Source organism: Glycine max, chromosome 12 (genome assembly GCF_000004515.6).
Source record: "Glycine max cultivar Williams 82 chromosome 12, Glycine_max_v4.0, whole genome shotgun sequence".
Lineage (NCBI taxonomy): Eukaryota > Viridiplantae > Streptophyta > Magnoliopsida > Fabales > Fabaceae > Glycine > Glycine max.
Genome location: NC_038248.2, coordinates 37857379 through 37875853, shown reverse-complemented (window position 1 = coordinate 37875853; position 18475 = coordinate 37857379). Strand labels below are relative to the sequence as shown.

Here is an 18475-nt window from a genome sequence, read left to right as displayed (position 1 = left end):
TAGAAAAAGGTAGTACTAGCTCTGTTTCATTTTTATTTGTCTTGAATTTTTCATACACAGACCACTAGATGTAATAATTTTCTCATTAATTGTGAAGTTTTCTATTGTAATGCTTACAAGTTTTTTATAATTTCATTTGAACTTTCGTGATACGTAAATTAACTAAAAAAAATAGGTAAAAAACGAGTATAATTGACACAAAAAATGATATCTTCATGAATTTCAAAAATAACATATATTAATAGGAATGATTATTTTTTTAGAAAAAAAACTGATACTTAAAAAGAATAAAAGGTATAACATAAACTCAACAACTATTTATGAAATAACATTTCTTATTTTTAGGATAAAACCTTTAAACATTAGGTCAAAACAAACACTTAGAGATATATTTTCTCTTTTTTAGAGATTATAAGAGCATCTCTAATACCAGTTACGTGGTGAGTTTCTTAACATGCAGAAACGAATTCTTGAAAAAATTGTGTAGTGAAAATAACCTACGTAAAATCGTTCCTTCAAAATAAAATGAGTTTCTTATATAAGAAGCGAGTTCTTAACATTAAAAAATTATTATCCAACATCAATCACCTTCAACAATTCACCGATGTACAAATAAGAGGAAAAATAACTACAAGAAGAAGAAAAATGAACAAATATGAAAAAATACAAAGGGGAAAGGAATATTGAACAAATATGGAAAAATCCCATGTCATTGTCACTGGCGGTGGTTCTGCAAGCGAGCGGTGATGGTGGCTCGAGGGACAGTCGTGGTCACACAAGAGAGCGACGTTGGTGGTTCAACGTGTGGCGGCGAAGGGTGGTTACGAAACGAAAAAGAAGGAAAAGGGGGAAGAAGAAGAAGTCAATGAGAAAAATGAAGGTGAGTGATTTTTTTGTTTTAGAAAGAAAAATCAAGTTGGAAAGGTGGGAAGGGGAAGGAAGATTATGGAGTTGGATGGGGAAGTGGGGGAAGGGGGAAGGTTCTGGTGAGAAAAAGAAGAGGGGTGGGGAAGTGGGAAAAGCAACATGGGGAAGGAGAAAGGTTCTAGAGTGAAAAAGAAAAGTGAAGTAATTGAAAAACATTGACAATAAAAAGGAAGATTAAAGTAAAATTGAATGTGTGAAAAATTAGAGTAAAAAAATTAGAGTAAAATGAAAAATTAAATCAATTATTTTATTGCAATAATAATTAAGTTATAATAAAAAAATTGAATGTGTGAATTTTTTTATGATTATTGTAGTTTTTTGCGATTTCTTGCATTAGAATAAAAATTTGTATGAATTTCTTATGAATAACATGACATCGTGTAGATCATAAAAAATATTAAGAGAATCACAAAAAGATGATTAAAAAATCTATAAGAAACTTGCGGTGAAAATGCTCTAAATATCTTCAATTATATAAAATTTTACTTGAAGTGTGTGAGATTAATAATGTGGGTCGAAATTTTTTCTTTACTTAATTTAATACAACTGGATATCCGGTACACTTGAATTCAAGATAATTAAGTAAGCAAAACAATCCTGAATAAATTGATTTCCGCACTCAATGATAGCACGGAGATGTAATTTTACTTCAATAATCTACGCCAACTTATAATATCAAACCATGAACAGCCCTAACATGGCTTTATCAAGAGTATCTTTAACTGCGATTTTACAGGGAACAAAATTTCTGCTGGAAAATTTGTTACTTGTGCTATCGATCCTTTCGTGGTTAATGTATATCCATTTTTTTACCGGTCCATAAACTATTGTTGATAAATTCAGAAAAATGTTACTTGAACAATAATCTGTACAACATATTTTACAAGTAATAAAGAAAAAGAAAAGAAAAAAATATGAAATGTAATAAATAATGAGATGGAGAAAGATTGACACAAAATTTTATTGAATAAAATGTTGTATAAATTATTGTATTGTATGCATGACACATAACACGATAAAGAAATAATGGTAAAGACAAGTTCAAAATTTACATATATTCAGGAAAATGAATAGAAAAACAAAACCCCTAAATGTGAATAATTTAAAGAATTTGTTGCTACCACGATATAATTAATTTCACAAGGTACGTGTAAATTGTAACAGCCAAGCCAACAATGTAGATAGACAAATGGAACACTGATATGTATCAGTTTATGTCAGGACTTGGTGCTGAAGGTGGTACAGGTCCTCTAGGAAGCAACTCTGCAAGGGTTCCGAGTCTTTGCATGTGCCCTCCAATCTCTACTTGGCTTCTGGATTTTCCTATATCTTTCAAACGATAAACTCCCCTTCCTTCTGTCGATGAAGTTTCCATGAGAGAAAGAACCAGAAAAACAAACATTAAGAAGCATATCAACTTCTTGCTTTGGAGCCTGTAATGTGCCATTTTATTTTGTAAGTAATTGTATTGTGCCTATGACTTTTGGCATGCTTTTGTAAATTACATATATATATATATATATATATATATATATATATATAGTATGTTGAAGCTTGGAACAAAGTTGAGCATATGCACCAAACTGTGTTCGCCGGCTTTGTGAACTGGGATTGCATGCATGCAGCTAATATTTAATTTCTTGTACTTGCCGGCATATGATTCATCAGCACCCTGGAATGTTTAAAAGTCAACATATATAGTTTTAATTTGTAAAATTCTCAATCTGCACGCTTTGCCATTTGTTTGATTTAGAGTATCATATGATAGATAGACTTCTTTATTTGTTATTTATTTTACATGATTCATGTAATCATGCTTGGTTTCTCGTCTGCCAAGTGTAAATTCATGTGAACACCAAGTCACCAACACATTACATGGTAGTAGCTAGCTTTTGCATAAATTTGGGACTTGATCCATGATAGAGTAGCTAGAATAGGGGGAGAAAAACTGTGAATTAAAAACGTGCTTCCAAACACATTACTTGATTCATGTTTAAGTGTAGATTTTGCATGGGCAGCTTGTTATAAGCAAAACCAGAAACAGTCACACAGGCACTAGCATTCGAGGCCTAGTGCTACCTCCATAAGCAACAAGGAAAAGAAGATAGATATTTTATAAACTTGTCTATCTTATTACAATGACTCTTAACTATTTATAGGCAACAATTGAGGTGCTATGACACTTAATTCTCCCGATAACAGAATTCTAGCAGGATTCTACCCAAATAACATAATGCAAGGGTAAAGGAAACAAAGGGAATAATTGAAAGTGATGGCAAACAGCATTTCTGGTACAACCACTACCCTCATGCCAACTCAGCACTCTTGCCTCTTCCTCCTGTAAGTCCTTCTTCGTAACATTCTCTGCCCCATCAAAAACACTTTGTCCTCAAGGTGTTGGGGCTTCAAACTATGGCTTCAAAATTTGAACCGGGATCCCAAATTAAAATGGGTGAAGGAATGAGTGAATGAAGGTTAGTGTTGCGGAAGTAAACCCATTTTGCAGCGTTGATAGTAGCGTAAAAGGTGAGGAGGAAGGAGTGGTCGAGCTCCTTGTCCTAGACCTTGGCGACGAACTTGATGAGGGGAAATGAGCAAGGTCCGAGGGGAGGTTACGGCGGTTGGGATACTCCTTGCGGATTTGGGAAATGGTGGCCCAGCGGCTGTCGAAGGACGCGTGGGGCTTGTTGTTAGTAAGGAGGGGGACGACAGCAATGGTAAGCAGAGCCGGTAAGGGTGTGGGATGTTGCTGCATAAGTGTGGGGAGTGGAGGTGGAGGCAGAGTCGATATGATGGTGGTTGGTATCGGTGCCTGCGCAGGGACGGAAGATGGAAAATGTGGAGTGGGATTGCGAAGGCTAAGTCGTTGAAGAAGGTCGCCAATTATGGTGGCCATTGTGTCGATGGCAGTAGCGAGTTTGAGTTGACTGAGGGTGAGTTTCGTGATGGTTGCTTTGATGTGGTTCACAGCAGAGTCCGCAACATTTACGTGAAACTTGCTTTCCATTTTCGAGGGTAAGGTGGGAGATGATGAAAGAAGAGTTCCCTCGGTACCGAACAAGCATAGCAAACATTTGCAGGTGCTCTCAAAATCAATCCCAAGGGATTGAGTTGGATGTACAAAAGGATAAGGGGTGTGTGAAAACGAAGGAAATGAGTGCTGCATAAATGGTTGTTGGTGGGTGGCTATGTGGAAAGGATGTTGTGGGAAGAGGTGATTTGGGCTGACATGGCAGTTATGGAAGGCAGCCATTGGAGCTTAATGAAAGCACCAAATTATTATGAGCAAAACCAGAAACAGTCACATAGGCACTAGCATTCGAGGCCTAGTGTCGATGGCAGTAGCGAGTTTGAGTTGACTGAGGGTGAGTTTCGCGATAGTTGCTTTGATGCGGTTCACAACAAAGTCTGCAACATTTACGTGGAAATTGTCTGACTTATTACAATGACTATTAACTATTTATAGGCAACAATTGAGGTACTATGACACTTAATTCTCCTGATAACAGAATTCTAACAGGATTCTACCCAAATAACAGAATGTAGGAGTAAAGGAAACAAAGGAAATAATTGAAAGTGATGACAGACAACATTTCTAGTACAACCACTACCTTCATGCCAGCTCAGCACTCTTGCCTCTTCCTCCTGTAAATCATCTTCCTAACACAGCTTCTGCATGAATTTGGGACAAGACGTGAATATACTGAGAAATGCACATATCAAACATGCAAGCAAAACACTCCTTCTTGGTTGCATTTTCAAGAATACATTTTCTCTTTTTCCATGTTGTCAGAACCTTAATGCATTAATATTTTTGGTTTTAATCTTTTTAAGAGGTTGACATGTTTTCAATAGACAAATTCTATTTCCTCTTAGCATCACTCTATCAATACCTCTCTTTTTTTTTTATCTTTTTTATTTTATTACACAATAAAATTATAATGAAATATGAATACAAGAAGATGTATTAGATTAAGATTTGAAAAAATTATTTTAATAAAAAAAATCTTGTGAATTTTAAAATATTTTATATGAATATAATGATTTTTTTAAAAAAAATTATTATTAAGATTTTGTGATTTGAATTTTAATGAATTTATAACGTATAAATTCATAAAATTTAAAAAGATTTTATAGATCTATAAAATTTTAAAAGATTTCACGAATTTTTAAAAAAAACATTTAAAATTATAAAAAGTCCATGAAAAAAATAAAAAATAAAACCAATAAAAAAAACAATCTTTTAATAGTTATTTGAGGATAATTGCAATGTCTTCTTATATATAGCATTTTTTTTATAAGCAAAATATTTCATTGATCAAAAAATCAAACACAAGGCGTGCGCAACTGTGCAAGAGTTGGAGTTACAAAATTCATCCAAAAAGCAACGGAGAAACTCATTTCAAGTTGGGTAAGTGGCTGTCTTATTCAATATTCCTATCAGATTCAAAAACGAGGACGTGCAAACTCAAAATCACTTTCAGCAAAAACGTTGTTGTTCGTTAGTAGGTTGTCTTGTTTATTGTCATATCAGGCATTTACATCTAACATTTTCTCACTCTTCCATTCCCATCTTTTTCTCTCACATACTCCATTATTAGCATACACCCTAAAGGGACATGAAAAGAACATCTTTTAATAAAATTAGTAGTACTACAGAAATTGTATAGCCGTCATCTGAAAAACATTCTATCTTCAAACCCACTATACTTTAGAATTTCGCCTCTCATTCAAACACGGAATCTCTATTGTTTAATAGTACTTGCTTGCAATCCCGTGTTTACCAAGGAATAACTCCAATATTGGCCAAAGAAAAAAATCCAGAAATAAAAAGTGAGGCAACAACAATGGTGGCATTCTAGAATGATATCTGTTCTTTACCATGTACTCGTAAGTCACTATGTCAGGCATTCAGCAATGTGCATTCACACTCATTAGCAACAGGTATACACATGAAATGTTTAATCTGGTCACTATCTACGACCCAGTCTATCAACCAACATTTACCTAAAAAGTTACACATAATTCTAGAAAATATAAGACCAACATACTCAGATGTATAAGAAACGTTTGCCCGGTTGTTATGCCCAACTCTGATCATCAGCACGATAAAAATGCAGTAAATTTATGGGTTCCACTTTTTCCTGAAATCAATAAATTTATCAGAAGATGATATACAATTGAACATCTAATTTTAAATGAAAATAAATGCAGAAATATCAAAGACCTCAAATATCTCTTCAGATTGTGAAGGGAAGTGAAACCCAGTTGAGCAATTCTTCAAAACTTCAGGACTCTTTATCCAATCTCTGCGTGCATCACATGCCTTTATTTTGAATTTGAACATCTGCAAGAAGATTAGGCAATATCCTATAAATTCCAAATAAACTTGTTTTCTGAACATAAGACAAGTATTTACCAGGAATAAAAATATTTGTGCTAAAAGAAACGAAAAAAAAAAGGGATTAAAATATATACTAGATAAGCTTGATGATTAAGAAAGAATTATCAATGTAATAAACAAACCTGCGACAAAGAAAATTCTGGCTGCTCCACCCCATCTCCATCAATGATCATACCAGTACCTTGGCACTCTGGGCAGAATACAGTTCTTATATGTTTTCCAATATCTTTTTCTTTTCCAATTTTGTTGCCATCTGACGCAACCTTTCTCTTCACTACTCGTCTAACATTTGGACAGACTAAATGATTTGTGATTATCTCAAATTCACACAAGATTATCCAGTGTATAAGGCAGGATGTATGGAATACGTGAAATGCCTGCATATAAATGCCAATTTAAGTTGTGTAAATTGGCAAATGAAACATGAATATAACTCTTTTCCTTTCCTCAAGTTTAGAATATGCATGATATGAATACGATGAAGTTTCAATATCTCAAGTTTTCATACAAGCCTCACTATCAACAAACTAATATAGCAAAACAAAATCAGAATTCAGAACATTAATAAAATGTCTTTACCCCGGTTCTATTCCGACTGCTGCACGCCACTCTTCTAGTCTTCAAATTCAAAAGAGCTGCTACATCTTTACCAGGAAGCATTTTTTGTTGACAGATGTTACACACTTTCTCTGCTGCCAGCCGCTGCTTCCGTCTCAATTCTTTCCTCAAAGCCTTGCTTGAAATGAACCTTGTGCAAAGATGATTGTTGAATTGATCTAGTGTCAATCGTGAGCTGGAGTTGTTTGAATCAGAGGACTCTTCTGCAGACGAATCATACTGATTGCATACAGAATCGCTAACATCATCAAAGTCAGACAATGATGACTTTCCCTTTTGGCCACCAGAAGCAGACGGGAGCAACGTGTTGACATCATCAAGCAAACCTGACCGACCCAGATCATAATTATAAGCAAAAATCACAACTGCAAAATCATGCTCTAGAACCTCAACACCATCTCGTTCACCATTACTTTCTTTGCCTAACCATTCACACCATATTCTTTTAATCCCATTCAATGCGTGACACTTCTCAAGGAATCTTGCGGCAATCTTCCCCAAGCCAACTTCCCTAACTTTTACATCAAATATTTCATCTCCAATCAGCAAATTAGGAATCACTAATGCATACTCATCATCTTGCATACCATCAATCGAACGTGGTTTAGCATTTGACTGAACCCCATCACCAAACTTCACAATCGCAAGACTGACGTCATTGTCATTAAACTTCAACAACCTGTTTTGGTAACTATCTGCAACTTCCAACTCTTTATGACTTTCAGTCGAAGTATCAAAGAAAACAAGACCATCGTTAAAAGGCCAGGGTTTCGGTCCAAGCAGAGTGACCTTAGCAGCAGATAGTCTCTCCTTGTGAAGATTGCCTTTCAAGTGATCAAACAGAACATCATCACTATAACAGGGCGCAAGACACAGAGTGCAGAAATAAATGAATTTCTTCCCATTCTCGCGCAACTCAACATACGGATGCCCTTGAGATCTAACAATTTTCAGTATCTTCCTCGCCGCTTGTTCCTTCGGATTGGAAACATCAGACTTCGGAGGCCCCAATTCCAACTTTCCAGCCATTAAAATTTCCCCAACCAAAAAGTCAAACGAAAAATTCAACACTAGACAATATTCAATAATCAATCAACACACAAACACAACAGGAACCTCTCTTAAATTCCAAAACCACGAAACTCCTAACAGGAATCTCCCTTAAATTCCAGATCAAGGTTTCAGAGACATTGCAGACTTGGTTCCAAACCCTAACATAGCATAACAGAAAACTTTCCGAGACTAACTCGCGCTGAAAATTCTCATATATCCAAACTTTGCACAGAGACAAATAACCAATCTAAAGTCACTAACAACAAATGATTCACGAATGAAACGGGAAATCACGAGACAACGATATCCTACTGTTGGAATTCCGAGCATAAACAGCGAAAGAAACGAAGAAATTCGGAGAGCCAAGAAAGGACCTTAAAACGACGGCGTAAAAGGAGATATTCGTGGCGTAATCGGTATAGAACTGTTCGGTAATCGGGGAGATCGTCCGCGTCGGAGGAAAGCTTCGAGAGCCATGGAGAGAATCTCGTACGAGCGCGAATCCTCCATTGACATCTCCATGTGTCGCAGAGAACGAAGAAGAATTCGACAGTGTTTGGAGGTAACAGAAAGTGAGGGAAAATGGAAGATGAAAAGCGTGATACGAAACGAAAACTAAAATTAACAGAAATTTGAGACTCTCTTTCTTTCTTTATCACATGTGATTTATTAAGGTTAATCAGTTAACTGATTATTGTATTTGTAGGCACCAAACAAGGTTCTTCTCTGCAACGGTGAGTGTGAGGATTATGGGAACGTAGTATGAAATTCATTTCTGGCCGTTGATTGTTAATGATTGACGGTGATGATGGAGTGAAGTTGAAGCTATTTGGATAAGGTTGGAGCGAGAGCGAAATGTATTGGGTAGATTCGAATTTTGAACGGAGATTCCTGGCCTTCTTTTCTTCAAGTAAAGCCTACTCTATTGTTTCTTACGACTTACGTATCTTATTGCTATTTTAATAACGATTTGGTTCAATAGAACTTCTATATATAAAAATAATAATGCTAATAATAATGATGTTGTACCAAAAAATATCAATAATAATAACGATGATGCTAACTGGACAACAATTAAATGTGTACTTCATTTATATGAACTGAATCCTGGAAGTACAGTTTTGCAAGTATGCTGCTTTTAATTTGTTTCTGAAAGTTATTTAGAGTAATGCTAAATTCTCCTACTTTATCTTTTTATAAATTCTCCTATTATCTTTATGGTAAATATTAAATTAAAATTAAAAATATTTATTGTCTTGAAAGTATAAAACATATTTAAAATTTACCATAAAAGGTAATAGGAGGATTAAGATTTATTCAATTATTTATTACTCTTTATGGATTCAATATTCTCCGAGAAAGAAATTTAAATAATCATGCATTTGGAAGATATAAAAAAAGGAAATATTGAAAAGGTAAAATCCCTTTTTTTTTATCAGCTGATGTAAAATCCCATGTTAGGGAGGGCTATATGTAATTATGTATCTATAGAAAAAAAAAAGGGTTATATATGGATAAAACTTCTTAATAAATACTTAAAAGAAGAAAAATAAGAAAGTTAAATGAATTAAACTTTTTTCATAATCATAAATTAGCTTAAACCTAAATTAATTTATAAAAGAATTTCATTTAACTTTTTCAAAAGTTGATTTTAACCTCAAAGCAGAATCTGAGTCATTTTTACTAAATCCATACATAATAGTGTTCACATTGTAACATGTAATTTTTTTTTTTTATGCATAAAAAATGAAAGGAGCAACAACGAAACTACAAGAAACTGGGCGATCCCTAAGAAAAAAGGTGCCTAGGACGTCAACAAGGAGCTTTGGTTGAAGTTCATTTAGACATAGTTGTCAGACTTTGAAAAGAAGACCTTCAGAAGAACCTTTTTTTGCTAGATAATACGCAATTTGATTGACCTCTCCAAAACAAATGATGAAAGATAAAATTCCACCAAGCTACATGAAACCTCTAATATTGGCCATGTAGTTTGATTTTTAGACCAAAAGAATCATCTAAATCAAACATAAATGTAACATGTAATTCAATTTGAAAACAATATTAAATTTAAATCAAACAAAATTGATAACAAGGTTTTGTTTGGTTCAGTTTGACAACTTTTTAAAATATTTTAAATTTATTCTTATATAACTTTCAAAGTTATATCTATTGTTTAATTTGATAGCTATTAAAATAAATTAACACATTATAAATTTTCATAACTAAATTTATTTACTTATTGTGTTGTATCTTAATATATAAAAGGAAGGAAGTCTGCAGTAGATGTATTCTCTTGAATAATTGTGTGGCTTTTCGTTTTCCATATTACATTGATGGTGAACTTTAATAATACCAACAATTATAAGGAACGAAAGATAGAAATATCAATAAGTCCTTCTTTAATCTCTGTCTATTTAAATTTCATTATTGATAGTTGAAAATTACTCCTTTAAATTCCTTCAAACTCTAAATCTTTGTCTTTCCACCTTGCAAATTGGCTATGTTCACGAGTTTGTCATCTCTCAATAGAAATTTCTTCACAGTTTGGGATTTTGGGTAATGGTCATAAGGCATTTTTATTGGCTTTTGATTCATCTTCTGTTTAGATTAACAGGGTTTGTTTTTAATTTGGGGTTAAAGGGTTTTTGAGTGTATTTTTTATTTTGCTTTTAGCTCCTGGGTTAGGGGTTTAATTACTATGTTATGCTTTATTATATAGTTTTCTGTTATTCGAAAAACATTCAAGGCAAAAAATAATCACTGGCTTATAGGATTGCAACTATTATCATATTCACTGCACCCTTTGTCGATAGGGATATAGGTAGACTATACGCATACTTGTAAATGTCTTCTTTCTTCTTTTTTCCCCTTTATTCGAGGTCTTCTATATGATTAAGATGGAAAAATATGAATATTAGACTGATCTTAAGGCTGACCCTAATAAAAAAAATAAAGAATAAACTTGAAGTATTTCTATTAATTAACAGTTGTTTGAAATTTTTATATTTAAGAATTACAAATATAGTATGTTAAAAATACTGCTTTATGCAGTAAAAGAAAATAGAAATACTATTTTATAGAGTGTATCTAAAGTTCTAGCTGACAGCATGACTTTTATTTGGAAAAGTTCTAACAAGCAATTTTCTGTTGAGAGTATGCATGTCACTTTTTGAAGCATGAAAAACTATTCAATATTTTATTAAAATGATTTTTACCTAATGTCTTTGGATCATTCATCAATCATCAACAAGAAACCATTTTTCTCTAATTTTTGACTGCTTATGAAAATTTTTTAAATTTTTTAACACGTTTCTTTTAATCACAGGGAACAAGGTCTGTTGGATGAATATGAATATATGATGTGTATGATTCTCTTTCGCTGTATATAGGTGAAGTGAAAGTTGTTTCATACCCTTAATTTCTAGCCTTTTAGAATTGCTTTTAATTTGTTTTAGAGTAGCAAAAATAAATACTGTGTCCTCATCTCCCCCCCAATGTAATGAATAATTGGTAACTATTTTTTATGATCTGTCAGGCTATGTTTTGAGTGTACTTTAGAAGCAACAAATTAAAAGTTATGAATCACTCCATATATATATAATTCCAAATCCATATATCACACTCATTATTTTTGAATTATATGTCATCAAACTGTATATGAGTACATTAAAATGAATATCAAAAACTGATAAATAAATATGAAAAATTGCGATACGCTGTATGCGTAGAATAAGACGGAGTACGTTAAAATGTCTTATATTTTATATTTACATTTTAGTTAAATACAATTTTTAAAATCAGTTAAATTAAGTTGCACTCTTATATGCATTTGCCTTTTTAGATTTTTATATTTAAAACTAAACTATATTTTTTTTATATTTTATCCTTTATGCATTTGCTTATCCCCTTTGATAATTTTAAATTTACTAAATATAAGTATTAAAAATTATAATAGAAAATATTTTTCTTGAAAATTCAAAAATTTTTATTAAAAAATTTATTAAATGCTTTCTTAAAACTGAGTACATGTGTTGCTAATAATTAAATTCAAATTTACTAAGTTTAACTGTTTAAATAATTGATATGAATATAAAACTGTCATAAGTTCTTTTTTTTACCAAAAGAAATTAAAAATGATGTTATTATTTTTTTTATTGAAATTAGGAATAGTAGTTAGTTAAATTTAATAATTGTAATTTTTTATTTTAATCATTTAAAAATTGGTATAAAATTTTTTCTTTGAATATTAAGTCATAAAAAAATGTTATAAATGCTTTCTTGTCACAAGAAAAATTTGATGTTAAATAATTAAATTCAAATTTATTAATTTTATGTTTTTTTGAAAAATTTTGATTTCTTTATTAAATTTTTAAAATTCTAAAAAATGTTTAAAATATTTTCTTGAAACATTTTTAATAAATAATTAAATTCAAATTTATTAGTTTTATATTTTTGAAAACTGTTGAATTCTATGTTAGATAAATTTCTAAAAAAAATTTAAAATGTTTTATTGAAACTAAAATAGTTAGGAATTAAATTAGTAATTTCAAATGAAGGCTTAAAATATTTTATATTTGTTTCGGTTTAAATTATTTAATGGTAATTATATTTAACATTTTTATTACTTTTATGTTAGCTGACATGAGTTAACCACATTTTTTACATCATTTATTTAATTGTGGTGTGATTAATTTTGAGGCCAAATGGAGGTTGCTAATTAATTCAAATCAGGGAACCAAGTTGTTGTTACATCAAGATTGAAAGTTTCACCACAAAAAAAAAAAAAATCAAAATTGAAAGAGTATTACGACTATAAAGCACGAGTTGATGTTATGTTAAACAAGGAGTAGAAGTAGAAGTTTATAAAATCATAGACAAAAACAGGGAGTAGAAGTTGGTTTTATTATAAACTCTGAATCAATTGTCCAAAAGTGCATACTGATTATAACTTCAGTCTCTTTTTTATGAAATAACTTCAATCTTTTCTTAATTATTGCATTTATTATTAGATTATATATTGTAATTATTTAACTACGCAAGTCACCTATTCAGTTAATTTTTTTTACTGGGTCATCTATTCAGTTGAGTGACGTTACTTTTAAAGGTTTATAAACTAATTCTTATTCTGATAAATAATTGTGAAGATGTATCAAGTTTAATGTTGCTTTGTCTAATTCATTTCTCTTAAAAAAAATTGAGCACAACAAAATTTTAGATTTCAAAAGTATTACTTTATAAAATTATATTCTCATAAAATTTGTTCCGTGCCGGTCCATAATCTAGTTGGTTTTAGAAAATTATAACTCTGTTAAAAAAATATAACTTTAAAAAAAACGACTAAATTTTCCTTTTTTGTTCAACAGATACCAAATAACTAAGAAAAAACAAATGACAAGGGATAGATACAAATAAATCTTCTTGAAAACAATCTCAAATCAATGGTAGAATGAACAAAGCTATTGATAGATTAGCAGTCAAGTCAATATTTTTGTGTCCTTTTGAATTGGTTTTGTGGTATTGTGATTCATCAAAGAAGATAAGACAAAACTTACCAACAAGGTAGAGAAAGCGTCAAAATGAGATAAGGAACAAGAGGTATACTAGGGTGATTGTCATGTCATGACTTAAGGTTAGGATAATGAGATTTTATAAAGAGGTATAAAAGTAAAATTAATATAAGCATAAATTGTCTTCTATGTGTAGGGGTCAACAAAAATTGTTCCAATTAATAAGAAATATACTCATTGCTCTTTATCACAACAAGTTGTAAAAATTATTATGGATTTATAAAATTCTATCGTATCTTTTCCCTACAAACTATTCAAGCCATTATCCTTAACCAAGGATTTATGGAGTCCAACTGCCACATTTTGTAAGCAAATCCACAACATTGTGGCCATTTGAGGAGGATGTAATTGAATTGGAAATAGTTCAAATTGCCAATGCATTTCTATAGGCATAGTAGTTAATAGTAACTTCATATTGTCAAAGGAAATCACAAAATGCCCTAGCAGCTTAACTTAAAGTAAGGGTATGTTTGTTTGGAGTAAAAGAGAGTTGAGAAGAAGTGAAATGAATAATAAAGTGATCAAGATTTATACTTTTATATTCCATTTTAATTCAAATTTTTTTTATCTTAATTCACTTTTAATTTATTTTATTTCACTCTATCAAACGAATCTTATAGAAAGGTTACCGTGAAAAAATCTTTTAGTAAGATTTGTTTGAAAATAAGATTGGGTGTTTTTTTAATAAAGAAAGTAGAATATGGAGAGAAGAGTAATAATGTGTGAAGAGTATGGAAGAGAGAGTTGCAAAATAAAAAAAATTCATGGATGGAAATAAAAAATTTGACAAAAAAAAATGTTACAAAAACTAAAGATATACTAATAAGATACTAAATTAAATTTAGAAGATGGTAAATTACAATTTACTCAATGATATTTTTATTAGTGTACGTCTTCTTTCATTTTAATTATCGTCTTTTTTTTTTAGAGAAAGAGGTTTCAAAGTTTTTTTACAATTTATTTATTTAACCACACACATTTTGTAAATATTATAAACCTTTGGATAAATATATTTTCATTTTTCAAAATATTTCTAATTTCAGTTTTACTTTCTGTAAAAATTTAAGACATTTTTAGGTTCTACATTTACCAAAATTAACATAATTTTAATCTCTCTTAAAAAAAACAAAAAATTCTTAGTTGTATTGAAATTTAGGGACTAAATATATTTTAAAATAAATTTGTGAAGGGGCAAATAGTGCGGTATCCTAACTAAAAAACAAAACATAAAAATCCAACTACTCCTGTTTTTGTTGCTGCCCAGGATCGAACTGGGGACCTTTAGTGTGTAAGACTAACGTGATAACCACTACACCACAGCAACTTAATGGCTTCTTTAGTAACTATAAAATTTAAATCTCTTTAAGTACAAACTAAAATCAGGCCCATCAATTCTTCGGCCCAAATTCTTGCATGCTTTACCAGGGTGGGCAGAGTTTGTTTTGGACTTTTGGTTCTAATTAATACCTTACTTAGGTTACGAATGGAATTGGACCCCAAAGTGAAGTTATGGATGAATTTGATTAAGTGTTTTTCATTCAAATCATTTTATACCTTTTAATTAAATCTTCTAACATACTTCAATTATTTTAAACATAAAGTATTAAATAAATTGTTGAATACTTTAGAAACTCCCAAAACAATTTTTTTGTGATACTTAAAACTTATAAAACATTTAGTATTTTTTTTCTATATTTGGAGGATTATTTAGGTTCACTAATTAAAATGGTATAGAACTGCTTAAGTGGAGTTGAATCGATTAAAAGCAGAAACAAGTACGTTTTGTTACCTTAATTATTTGCGTTTATGCTATAAAAAAAACCCAAATATCCTAATACAACGCCTTACACATTCTATTGAAAGTGTATCAGGAAGTTGGACGAGCAGAATAAAAAATATTTTGGTAGATTAACGTCGTTACATGCTAATTTTCATCCCATCATCTTCATCCTTCTTCATCCTTTGTGTGGATAAAAAATGAAGATTAGGACATATGCTTTAATTATTCATAAATTTGTTTCTCTCTCCCCTGTGCTCCCGTTTTAATTGAATTTGTATTTCATTTATAAAATCTCTCTCTCTCTGAATCGATCGAAGACTTGTAGATGCTGAGAAAAATTATTTTGGTCACCTAACCACGTGGGAGGAGAAAAATAATTTGTTTTTGAAATGTGTAAATCACGCCTTAAATTACAGAAGTCTCTCTACTTGCCAAAAAAGTTCAACATACAAACTAACATTCCTTGTTTTTCAATGTTCAAAAGACAAAGAAAGAACTTTAATGCATATATGTAGTGTTTCAACTTTCAAGTCTTCTGTACAATTTACGAATACAAGAACAGAAAGAAAGTAAGCAAAATGTTGTTTTCACATCCCATTGGGTTATGTACACTTCTGCTTTTTTATGCAGATTGAGTGACCGACATCATTATTAGAATTAATGTTGCACTGCAGAAAAAATGTTATATATATATTACGGCTTGATGATGAATTAGCCTTTAATAATTAGTATAACTTTTCTTTAATAGCGCGGTTCCATTGACATTAAAAATTACTATTGATTCTTAAAAAGTTAATTAATATACTAGTAATATATATATGTGAATAGGTTCACAATATCTGTATATTAGAAGTTTAATTTCTATTAAACAAAGACTACACTAAATAAAAAAAACTTAAAACATTCACAAAAAAAAAAACTTAAAGCCTTAACTTTTTTTTTTTTACCGTTTGTACCTTGTGTTGTATTCAATATTCTTTTTTGTGGTGCCAAGACAACACAATATATAACACACATGCATCATATTCATAAAGTAGTATGGAAAAAAGGGAAAGAAACATGCAAGTAGCATTATCTTATATATATTATTACTATATGGCACATGAAACGGTGAATTTTCTTTTCTTCTTAGAAAGAAAAATAAATTAATTATATCATATATTCCAGAATTTGTAGGTGCCACACATTGCTGACCAACTCGACAGAGCCAATCACCTGCGTCTTACTGTCTCTTATCATGTGGTTTGAAGATTGGAGAACCCGTAAAGTCTGTTGGTTCATCTTCCATATTATCGTAGCTAACAAAACTTGGAGGAGATGGATAAAGATCTAACACTACATGCATCATAGCTCTTCTCCTTCCATTTCTGTTAGATTTTAACTTAAAATCAATTGAAATCAAGTTATTCAATAATAAATATAAAAACTACATTTCAAAAACTGAGACAAACAATATAAAATTTCCTAACACCTCCCTTCACATACGCACGCCAATAAGACAAGATGAGTCTACTAGAATAGACAAGTATTAAAATGAACTATAGACTTTTATATTACATTAGATTTTAACTTAAAATTAATTGACATTAAGTAAAGTTGTCCATAAGATATAAATTACATCCTAAAAACTGAGAAAGATGATGTAAAATTTCCAACAATTTCTCATTTTTGCTTTTTGTCAAAGCATTTCAGGCTCGCTACTCATTTCTTAGGAGCCCGTTTTGTATATCTAGTCAGTTTGTATTGTATAATATTAATACACAAAAATCCATAACCTTGCATGCATGTTACTATGTTAGTATTCAATTAAAATATAAGTTTTGAATAATTATTTTTAATAAATACTCATAAGAAAAGAAAGTGAAATAATTAAATCAAACTTCTTACGTAAGTTAAATTTAAATTATATATATACCTATATATATTTTCAACTTTTCCAGAAATAATTTTATTTAAGTTTCTTCATAAGTTAATTATATAGAACTTACTTTTAATTTATAAAAAATGAATTCTTTTATTCTTTTATTTAACTTTCTTCCTTATAAATACTTGTTAATTTTTTTATGCAAAATACATGTCTTCATAAATTAAATAATGTAAAGTGAGGTTGAAAAAGAGCTGAACCATGTGCTGATTTCCGAGTATTCATACGGAAGTCTTTAACTACCCCTTAATCATACTTAATTTATTAAACGTGGCCAGAACTACCTTTTTATAGTTGTATTAAAGATAAAAAAAAAAAGTTAAGGTTCTCTTTTCGAGAGACATCGTGATTCATGGGCATTCGTATTTTCATTTGATTATATATATTTTTTTTGTTTTTAATTTTGCTGTGTTTGAGAATTAATAAACTTTGATTTGGTCAACATGAAGCAGTATATGGGGAGGCAAGAAGGCCAAGAGGCAAAACTGTTAAAACTTCATTTAACTGTGTGTTGACGGTATTTTTATTTTTTTTTTGCATTTATTTTTGTTAATAAAGGTAATCTCATAGAAATTGGAAGAAGGATATAATTCTTCTTTTGAAAACCCTTTCTCCAAAGACTAGTTTTCGATATTGAAATTAAGTCATAAACCTATTTTTGATACAATCGAAAAATTGTGAATTTAAGAGTGTGATTTAACCTGTGTGTCTCTAACTTGAGTATTTATATATATACTTTCATGGTAAAATTTGATAGGAACAACTTTAATTTGTAATTAGCTTAATCCTTCTTATATAATAAATTTAATTTGCATTATTGAAAATAATAATTTTTTTTTATAAATACTCTTCTTGTTTCAAAACTATTGGTCTTTTTATGAATTTTTTTCTCAAATTATTAGAACTTATTTGTTTCTTTTTTTCTTACGAGGGAAAATATAAAACCACAACAGAACAAAAGAGCAAAAAGAAGACAAGTTAAATCCTAGTAAAGGTAGTGATGGAAGCATCTGATAGCAGAAACTGCCTCAACTGATGAGCTGAACACTTGATGAAAAGCCAAGTTTTGTCAAGAAGTCAGCACTTTGGTTCCCCTCTTGATAATCATGCTTGAAGGAGAGGTTTCAATTGCAATATTTGAAGTTGTTGATTTTGGCAATAATCGAAGCATAAGGATGAAGATCATACTCATTCTGATCTAG

General features: G+C 30.7%; 1 protein-coding gene and 1 non-coding gene across 6 annotated transcripts; both read right to left on the bottom strand.

Annotated features, from left to right (window-relative positions):
- Positions 1–1685: 1685 nt before the first annotated feature.
- Positions 1686–8869, bottom strand: LOC100779572 (uncharacterized). Of its 5 annotated transcripts, none has more exons than XR_001383969.2 (6): positions 6911–8834; positions 6454–6708; positions 6155–6274; positions 5979–6071; positions 4539–4599; positions 1686–2360 (listed from the first exon to the last, which is right to left on the bottom strand). XR_001383969.2 is itself a non-coding variant. In XM_006592776.3 (5 exons), exons 1-4 carry the CDS (start codon positions 7976–7978, stop codon positions 6009–6011), a joined length of 1506 nt encoding a protein of 501 aa, XP_006592839.1. In that variant the 5' UTR covers positions 7979–8834; the 3' UTR covers positions 4453–4599; positions 5979–6008. The 5 variants fall into 5 exon arrangements, 2 of the variants coding, with proteins under 2 accessions (XP_006592839.1, XP_003540357.1); XR_417268.3 differs by having other exon boundaries at positions 1686–2283; XR_417269.3 differs by having other exon boundaries at positions 1686–2280.
- A 5951-nt stretch (positions 8870–14820) lies between these two features.
- TRNAV-UAC (transfer RNA valine (anticodon UAC)) lies at positions 14821–14893 on the bottom strand. Its single transcript has one exon. It is a non-coding gene; the product is annotated as a tRNA-Val (tRNA).
- Positions 14894–18475: the final 3582 nt, after the last annotated feature.